Raw genomic sequence first — 10,413 nt, 5'->3', positions numbered from 1 at the left:
CTGCGTACTCCAGGATTGGTCTAACAAGTGTCTTGTAGGCCTGGGCCTTGATGTCTTGTGGGCAGCTTGTGATGTTTCTTCTGAGGAATGATAGAGAGTTGTTGGCCTTTTTGATGGTAGATTCTGTATGTATGTTCCATGAAAGATTATTAGCGATGTTGACACCAAGGTACTTTCCACTTTTGACAGATTGAAGAGTTGATTGATGGACCTTGTAAGCATAAATGATGGGGCTTCTTTTCTTGGTGATGTGTATGACTTCACATTTGCTGGGATTGAAAGACATCATCCACTTGCGTTCCCATTCCTGGAGTCTATCTAGGTCTTCTTGGAGGGCTAATGCGTCAGCTTCTGATTTGATTTTCCTGTAGATCAGGCTGTCGTCAGCAAATAGGCGGCTGATTGAAGTCACGCACTTTGGTAGGTCATTGATGTAAAGGAGGAACAGTAAAGGACATAGTACTGTCCCCTGGGGTACACCGGATGTAACTGGGGAGGATGCAGATGAATGGCCTTCAACGACAACTTGTTGGCTGCGGCCAGACAGGAAGCTCTCAATCCAGCTTCTGACTGTCCCTCTGATGCCGTAGTGATCTACCTTGGAGAGGAGTCGTCGGTGAGGCACAACATCGAACGCCTTACTGAAGTCTAGTAGTATGGCGTCTACTTGTTCCCCTTGATCCAGGGCTGATGACAGGTCTTGAAGAGTAAGAAGAAGCTGACTTTCAGTTGAGCGTTGTTTTCTAAATCCATGTTGTTGATCTGAAAGGATGTTGTGATGGTCAAGGTGTTTCATAATTTGGCTATGTAGGATGTGTTCTAGGAGTTTGCTGCATACTGATGTGAGAGAAATGGGTCTGTAGTTGGCAGGGTTGCTACGGTCACCTTTTTTGAAGATAGGTGATACATTTGCCTTCTTCCAGACTGAAGGTACTGTTCCTTGTTGTAAAGAGGCGTTGAACAAGAGGGTGAGAGCCGGAGTAATGTCTTCGGCATAGTCCTTCAGGAATTGTGTAGGTATATTGTCAGGACCAGAGGCCTTATGGGGGTTGAGGCTGAGGAGAAGTTTCTTAACGCCCTCAGCTCCTACTGTGATGTGAGGCATGTCTGGGTATCTTTCTCCGTCCATGGCTGGCACATCTGTTGTGTCTTCTGTAGTGAACACCCCAGTGAACTGTTTGTTCAATATTGTAGCCTTCTTACTCGGGTCGCTGTGAGTTACACCATCACATTTTAGTGGAGAGATTCCCGTGCTGTCAGACCGCTTTCTGTGGCATATACTATATCATACCTCATACATTTATGAAAATTTAAAAGTGGGAAAAAATGTTTTGAATCGATGTTCTTGTGTTTTTATCCTGTTTTCTGGCTCGCAGCAGGAAGTTTTGCAAATATTCATACGGGCTATACCGGAAAGTGCCACGTGCAATCATTATTGCGGCTATCACATACAACCCTGGCACAAACCGGATACTTTATCACTAATATAGATTACTCGGCAGTGGAGTCAAACTGTTACGAGCGGTCACGTCAATTTAGACCAACAATGAGTACAATTGATTTTAACGGACTTTCAACGAATGCCAGAAGTTCGATATCTTAGTCAGATATATTTGGTTTGATTGTTTTAAAGATTTTTTTATAACGTCAGTTAGTTTAATGTTATTTCAGTCAGTGTGTTTACAATTGTTTCAGCGTGATATTGATGCATGATGACAAACTTGAAACAATATGAACCGGATATTAGCAATAGTTTCCTTTTTTATGTATACATGTACTCATACACGTTTATTAATGATTCTAATACAACAAACACACACGCGTTAAGTAAGAACATAAAGTCACGATTTTTCACATACAGCCATGTTCATTCAAATAGCTGTCAATTTCTTATTTACTGTAAACCAATTTAGATTCGCGGATATAAATTTCCCCGTTTTGTCGAGGATCGACATATTAGCAAATATTTTTTTCTAGTTAAACTTTCCCAAATTTTTGAAGACTTGCAAGTGCGAGAGAGTGTTAATAAAACGTTTTATCGGGCATTGCTCGCCCAAAATCATCAAAAAATAGATTGATTTAGACTCGCATGTGCCTACCAATATATTAGCAATAAATAATCTTATACTTTTGGCGAGTGTAATTAGTCGTTGGGTTACAGTAACATTTCAGTATGTAAGAAAATATCAATGAACAGAGGCTGGATTATAAGATATTTGTTCAAAATCAATTCCACACGTGAATTTAAAGTTCTGTAATATGGTAACTATTAGTTCGGGCATTGTATTTAGGACCAGTCTGTGCAATGCCAACGACTGATTGGTCGTCCACTAGTTCTTCGTGACTCAACAATACATGTCTATCTATATTATTCTTTCTTCCCACTGTAAAGGTAGACGAACGACCTCTCAATGTATTTCTATCTTCACTGAACTCTAGGTAATCAGGTTCTACTCTTAACGCTTGAAGTTTTGTATCCAGCTCCTCAGGCGCACTGACTGTATTTCGTCTCAGCGTTGAATAATCAGCACGTGACTCCGGCGACAGTGTTTCATTACGCAACACAATGTCGTCATGGTTTGAAGCAAACCGGCTTTGTGAGACGGTTTCTGAGAACGGGTCATAAAAGTGGATAGAATCTTCTGAAAATTTCGAAGCTTTGCGGTTTTGCTTGTTTGTTGTTGATGCTAGTTGGTAATCGCTGAAGTTTTCATTTATAATTGTGTTATTGTAAGTTGCCATTGACCAGATGTCCGTCTTCTTGCGTTCCAACTGAACCTTTGCCCTCCTGTAACAAAGTGAAGCAAAAATGAATGATAGAAAGTAAATATCTGCATTTACCAGAGAAGGGTCTTCACTATTTGATTGATTAATTGATTGATTGATTTATAAGCCGGTTTTTTGTGTAATAAATTCCTAAAGAATCCTGAAGACTATCAGTCATTTGATTGATGGGTATACATGGTATATCTTTATGTATCAAGCCGGAAATCTTCATGAGAGATATGGAAGAGAGGTATGAACAAGTTGGATAACACATGTATATTAATCTAATAAATAAAACTTCAGTTTCACTTTTGGGAATGTTTATACTGTCGAAAACGATTAAAGTAAACTACTAGTATATAGTTTCATTAACTCACTTAGGTTTTATTTAAATGAAAAGAATATCAATAAAAAACAGCGTAACACTACCACTTGTGACGTAGCCTATAGAAACACAGCACAGACCCAAGTAGAGTCAGTAACACTAGACCGGCACATACTCCCGATACTATTGCTGGAAAATAAAGAAGAAAATGATTAAAAGCTTCTTACTTGAATTTACACGGTTTAATGCAGTATACTTTCTTCAGAATATATTCTTCTTGAAAGACCCCGATTCCTACAAGTCTTTAACAAGAATGCCATAACGTTTCATACTATAACTAAAACTATGTATTCCATGTATCAAAATAAAACAAATAATTAAATTTCTTTTATTTTTACTCATACATAAGTCTGCATAGAGCGTTCAAAATACATGTATACTATTTTGTAAAGCGTGCTTTAATCGGTTTATGAACTCAAAAGATATCCATATATATAATTTGTTAAAATATATATACAAAAATAGCCCCTACTAGCAATACGCAGAAAGCATCACGTTTTCAGCTTGGCATTTGAAAACTTTAGAGTCTATTTATCCATACATGCAGAAATAATCCTGACTCTGATAGAAAACTAAAGGGGCAATTTTGTAATACTTTAAATGAAGACGTAAATATTCTTTAATTTGCATTGTGTATATTTACAAATTTAATTTTCTTAAACTCATAAAATATGTTCTTATTTTAAAACAGTTAACTAATATGTGACAAGTATATTTATTTACCGATCGTTTCCGCGCAGTCATCACTTATTCTTTTCACTACCATGGCGGACCCGTCCACATTTGTACTAACGGCCATCGTGGAGACGGAAGAGTTAAGTGTTGCATTGGCTGAATATACGAAGAAAAAGTAGGATTTGACATTTCGATTTTACACACAAGTTGTACTTTGAAAATTTATTGTCACAAAATTGCAACATATGTATATTGTGTGAAAAAATAAAACATACATTTTACTAAATCTCAAGTTTTTATGGTAATTTCGTCCGCTAAATATAAAATCTTATTAGCGATTTAACAAGATTTTACTATATAATACATGTCGTCCACTAAAACTATTATCTTATTAGAGATTAACAAGATTTTACTATAGAATACATGTATTATACATTCTATTATCTAATTACCGAATAACAAGATTTTACTATAGAATAATATGTCGTCCGCTTAATATATTATATAATTACTGATTAACAAGATTTTACTATAGAATACTCGTCGACCGCTTATAATATATTATACAATTACCGAATAACAGGATTTAACTATAGAATACTTGTATACCGCTAAATATATTATCTTATTACCGATTAACAAGATTTTACTATAGAATACTTTTCGACTGCTAAATATATTATCTTATTACCGAATAACAAGATTTTACTATAGAATACTCGTCGACCGCTTATAATATATTATACAATTACCGAATAACAAGATTTAACTATAGAATACTTGTCGACCGCTAAATATATTATCTTATTACCGATTAACAAGATTTTACTATGGAATACTTTTCGACCGCTAAATATATCATATCTTATTACCGAATAACAAGATTTTACTATAGAATACTTGTCGACCGCTAAATATATTATTTTATTACCGAATAACAAGATTTTACTATAGAATACTTGTCGTCCACTGAATCTATTATCTTATTAGAGATTAACAAGATTTTACTATATAATACATGTATTAAACATTCTATTATCTAATTACCGAATAACAAGATTTTACTATAGAATAATATGTAGTCCGCTTAATATATTATATAATTACCGATTAACAAGATTTTACTATAGAATTCACGTCTACCGCTAAATATATTATCTTATTACCGAATAACAAGATTTTACTATAGAATACTCGTCGACCGCTTATAATAAATTATACAATTACCGAATAACAAGATTTAACTATAGAATACTTGTATACCGCTAAATATATTATCTTATTACCGATTAACAAGATTTTACTATAGAATACTTTTCGACCGCTAAATATATTATCTTATTACCGAATAACAAGATTTTACTATAAAATACTTGTCGACCGCTAAATATAAATTTTTTTATTACCGAATAACAAGATTTTACTATAAAATACATGTACATACTACAATATGAAGACGTATTAAAGTCGAACAAGTAAAATGTGTTGTCATGATGTGTCATGATGTTTTACATTATTAATATCGACTATATAAAACACAAAAAGTAGCCACAAATGTCGAATTTTCAAGACCCTTTTATTTGATAATAATTCATATAGTTAAAGTGAAGTTATGTAACCATGAGACCGTAACTGAATAATGAAATTCACTTGTAAACTTACAGGAAGGAAACTTAGTTGAAATGTTGTCATTTGTGGTCCTTCTAAAGGTAGTACTTTTTTGTATAACCGGATGTGACACTCTAGTAGAGGTTACATCTGTGAAGACTCCTATGGTAGTAGATGATGCATTAGTTGTTACTTTAGTAGTAGTTGTTCCAATTTGTTCTTTTGTCGTTCTTTTAGTGTGAACATTATTCGTTTTTGTACTTGGTCGTACCGTACTTGTTGTTTTAGTTTGTTTTGTAAAATGTGTGCCTTTGTTTTCTACTGTCGTTGTTCCAGTTACGGGTTTGGTCTTGGTCTCCGTTACCGCTGTGGATATTGCAGTCGTTTCTGGTGACGTCATCGTTACATTACTTCTGTCGTAAGCTGCTGCATCGGTTGAATTGTGAGCATACGACACATTTTCAGGTACGATTGTCGACATGACTTATCGTTCTTATTTTCTTTTCTTTTTTTAGAGTTATATATTTATAAATTCCAGTTTTATTTCAAAAGTTATTTTCTAAGCACTGCAATAACGCAGTCATTACTTTCGAAAGGATTTGATTTCAAGATCCGTTTAATTAACACTCATAGAAAAGGAACGAAATTTACTCCAAAAAAAAGAAGAAAAAACTGTCGCTTTAATAATCAACCTCTCGGAAATTAATAAATATTCAGCTCAAGAAAAAAAATCATTTTTATCCAACATTTGTAATTTTGCAACAAACAAACAATGTACACATCCGTATTTTCAGGACAATGCGGAAGGATGCTGTGTTGACATATATACAATAGTTTCAAGTACCCACTTGAAACTGTAAAATAGTGGCTATATGTGTGAGCCGCGTCACGACAAAACCAACATAGTGCATTTGCGACCAGCATGGATCCAGACCAGCCTGCGCTTCCGCGCAGTCTGATCAGGATCCATGCTGTTCGCTATCAGTTTCTTTACTTGTAATAGAGTTGGTTAGCGAACAGCATGGATCCTGATCAGACTGCGCGGATGCGCAGGCTGGTCTGGATCCATGCTGGTCGCAAACCCATTATGTTGGTTTTGTCGTGACGCGGCTCATATATTGATAAACATAATATTAAAAGTACACAAAAAGAAGAAGAAAAAAAGTCTTCTTAAAGTCACATGTAGATCTTTACAAAGTTATAAGAAAACTAGAAATGTGTCCACAGGACACAAATGCCCTCTTAGTCTACATGGACGAACGGACAGGGTGACGGCCGAGGGCACATCTACATGACTCTGCCTCCAACCTCCCAAGAAAGGGCAGCTTAAAATCGGTTGACTTACTTTTTTATTACTGAAGTTTACTAACATACTGGTCTGCTATATGAACGTCAAACATTTATGTTTAACTTTTACAATACTAAATTGTGTGTGATGGACATTTATATTTACTGCTTGTAAATTATAAACAGTATATTAATAGTTTAAAAGATTTCATCATCAGCTCCGACTGGACTGCGTCTATTCTCGCCTTGTCACCACGATACAAAATTGTTCTTCAAAATGGCCCAATTTATGTCATCCCTAGTTTGATTGATTTATATTTCAAGTGCATTAATTGCTTCTGTGTAGTTTTGTATGTTTTATGATGATTTAAAAAGTTGTTTAGCGTGCATTCTCTAGGCGGAAGGAGTACTACCAGGTTTTTAAAGTGGACTATTTAAAGTTGCGGTCTCACTTACTCCCGCTCCCCGGTAAGTTACTGGGATGATCAGGGAAGATCCGGGATGAAATTATTGTTGCGGTCACACTTACCCCGGCAGCACTACGGTAATTCCCAACTAACCACCCAGGATGCACTCCAGACCATCCAGGCAGAGCCCATGTGAAGCTACGTTCCCGGATGACGCCGGAAGAGCCCCAGTTGACCCAGGCAGAGCCCCGGTCGATCCAGGCAGAGTCCAGGACGATCCAGACAGAGCCCCGGTGAATTAAAAACGCGCGAAAATGATTACATTGATACATAATTTTTATTTAATATAAAATCCATTGTTCCAGAACTGTAATTAATGATGATTTTCTGAAAAATCCTTATGCAAAACTGGATAGAAGGGTAATTGGAAGGGTATCCTCCGGGGCAGCTATAAAAAGTTCAGTGTTGTAATATTTTTCTGGTCCTTTTGGGTCATTGATGCCAGCACTATTAAGTGTTGAGAATTGAGTACCGCTCAAGCCGGTGCTGGGAGACGTGAGGGATCTTGTACTCATTCATTATGTAAGTGAGACTGTAGCTTAAACAGTCACAAAATAAAAATTATCAGAAAAAAGTAGATAGCTGACAGTAACATGTTATATGTCGGGCCGCCTTTGACTTGGATAGTGTTGAAAAGACAGTACTTAATTCATCAAAGATTATAGAATCTAGAATTAAGACTTAAATGTGAATATGTAATAAAACACTAAAAATATGGGTAAAATTTAACAACCTTATGTTATAAAGAAGAGCGATCAGTGTCCTCTGATGATAGGCAATTAATCAGTTGATTGACCATTGTTCCTCATATGTTGCAGTCACTTTATAGCATGTTGTAGCTAAGAACTGTGTTGCAGTAAACACAAAAACCATCAACAGGCTTACCTGGAAGCCACATTTTACATCGGTTTCTGCATGCGACAAATGCTTCAGTCACTGAAAATTGTCTCACCGCTTTGGTCAAAGTGATGACTGATAAAAATTATTGCTTAGGATTAGACAATCTCAATGTGACCTTAACCTTTGACACAACGACTATATACATTCATTATCAATAGCATGCATCTTCTAATATGAGCAATGTCACAACTAAGTTTCAAATATAGCAAGTTTATAAAGTGACTGATATGACAAGGATTTTGCACATAGTGCCACTGTGACCTTGTCTTTTGACCTAATGACCTTTAAATCAATAGGGATAATCCACTAGTGATGACCAACCACCGATTGTAGGTCAAAGCAGTCCCTACTTGTTAGTCAGACAAGGATTTTTTTTAGTGACATTTACCCTTCAACACCAAATGTTAAGACTAAAGGCTTAAGCATTCTATATGCAATGGTGATCTTGATCTTTGGCATCATAATTTAAATCATCTTCTACTAATGACCAACCTTCACACCCACATATATATAGTTGACCTTAAAAAACAAGAAGGGTCATCTCGCAGCCATGTTCAACTTTCACCACCAATTATAGGACGTAAGTCAAAAGTTTTCTATACATCGACAATGTTTTAGTGGTCAAGTTATCGGTCGGACAAGCTTTTAGTCAAGACAACAGTAACCTAGACCTCATGACTTCAAAATCAAAGTGCTTTAGATCAAAGCGTTCTTTACTTGTTTATCACAATATTTAAGTAGTCAACTTATTGGTCAGACCAGTTTTAGTCTAAACCCACGGTGACCTAAACCTATTGACCTTAAAATGGGATTTTCCACTAGTCAAGTCCAACTTTAACACCAGATCTTGGTACTGTAAGCTAGTGTTCCCTAATTAATGGTTAGACACACTTTTAATGATCAGTGTCATGATGACTGACCCACTAACCTTAAAATCAATAGGGGTCATCTACTACTAAGGATCAACAAATTTTATGACTGTATGGCAAATTGAATTGAATTCTGGTCATGGTGATAAGCCTTTGACTTTCTGACACCTCAAAATCAAAAGGGTCATCTTCTAGTCATGACGAACCTCCAAACCAAATCTTGTAACTGTAGGTGAAAGTGATTCCTACTTATTGGTTGTAGTCAGAGAATGCTTAATTAACTAAATATAAATTAACAAGAGGGCTCGAGGGCCCTGGATCGCTCACCTGAGAAATAGGACAAAAAGTTTAAGTGGAGCCCCTTTCAAGCCAAAATTAAAACATCGCGAAAAATACAGTACATATAAGGAAAATCAATGACCCCTGGGGCCGGGCCAATTTTGACCCTAGGGCTTTCATTTGAACAATCTTGGTAGACATCCTTTATGCAAAATATCTAAGCTCCAGCTCTTTTGAATTTTCACAAAAAGAGTTTTTAAATTTTAACTATAAACATGTAAATATAAGGAAAATCAATGACCCCCTGCTGCCGGGCTAATTTTGACCCAAGGGCTTTTATTTGGACAAACTTTGTAGACATCCATTTGAATATGTTTCATGCTTAATGTCTATGGCCTTGCTCTTTTGTTTTTTTTTAAAGAAGATTCTTTAGGTTTTAACTATAGACATGTATTGAAAATCAGACCCCCGTCCGGAGCCTATTTAACCCTGGGGCTTTAATTTGCCAAAATTGTTAGACACTCACTATGTGTTTCATGCTTAATATCTAAACTCTAGCTCTAGACCTATGGGTTATTTAAAAGAAATTTTTTAAAGTTTTTACTATAGACATATAAGGAAAATCAGTACCCCCAGGATGGGGCCAATTTTGATCCCAGGGCTTTTATTTGAACAAACTTTGTAGATACTCATCAAAAGATGTTTCATGCTTAATATCTAAGTTTTAGCTCTTTGGGTTTTCTACAAGATTTTTTAAGTTTTTACTATATACATATAAGAAAACTCAATGACCCCCTCCCCCCGGGTTGGGACCAAATTGACCCCAGGGATTTTATTCGAACAAACTTGATAGACACAAACTAGAAGATGTTTAATTCCAAATATGTAAGCTCTACCACTTTTGATTTTCTAAAAGAAGATATTTTAAGTTTGTTTATTTTTGGTTGCCATGGCAACCAGAGTTCTACATGGAATTAAATTCTTTGAACAAATGTTTAAGGTGACCACCAAAGGGACATTCCTGTGAAGTTTGGATGAAATTGGCTTAGTGGTTTATGAGGAGATGTGGTTTAAAGTAAAGTTTACGGCCGGATGGATGCCGGATGAAAAGCGATCACAAAAGCTCACCATGTCACTATGTGACAGGTGAGCTAAAAATAACATTAAAACACAAAAC

The 10,413-nt window shown here is 35.8% G+C and overlaps 1 protein-coding gene across 1 annotated transcript; it reads right to left on the bottom strand.

The window, feature by feature from the left end:
* Positions 1 to 2,203: 2,203 nt before the first annotated feature.
* Positions 2,204 to 6,214, bottom strand: LOC132724107 (uncharacterized). Its single transcript, XM_060708919.1, has 4 exons — positions 5,489 to 6,214; positions 3,875 to 3,982; positions 3,196 to 3,280; positions 2,204 to 2,788 (listed from the first exon to the last, which is right to left on the bottom strand). The coding sequence occupies exons 1-4, from the start codon at positions 5,913 to 5,915 to the stop codon at positions 2,245 to 2,247; spliced, it is 1,164 nt and encodes a 387-aa protein (XP_060564902.1). The 5' UTR covers positions 5,916 to 6,214; the 3' UTR covers positions 2,204 to 2,244.
* Positions 6,215 to 10,413: the final 4,199 nt, after the last annotated feature.

Source organism: Ruditapes philippinarum, unplaced genomic scaffold (assembly GCF_026571515.1).
Source record: "Ruditapes philippinarum isolate M1 unplaced genomic scaffold, ASM2657151v2 ctg4197_1_1_1_1, whole genome shotgun sequence".
NCBI lineage: Eukaryota > Metazoa > Mollusca > Bivalvia > Venerida > Veneridae > Ruditapes > Ruditapes philippinarum.
Note: the sequence above shows the minus strand (reverse complement) of the source record. Positions and strands in the feature narration are given on the sequence as shown.

What these genes read in the sequence shown, in the direction of transcription:
- LOC132724107 (XM_060708919.1), bottom strand. Translation starts at nt 5,915, where the DNA reads ATGTCGACAATCGTACCTGAAAATGTGTCGTATGCTCACAATTCAACC. An exon ending in TTCAACTAAGTTTCCTTCCT is followed by an intron (nt 3,983 to 5,488) that starts GTAAGTTTACAA and finishes TCGTATATTCAG; the next exon opens with CCAATGCAACACTTAACTCT. An exon ending in TGACTGCGCGGAAACGATCG is followed by an intron (nt 3,281 to 3,874) that starts GTAAATAAATAT and finishes TTTATTTTCCAG; the next exon opens with CAATAGTATCGGGAGTATGT.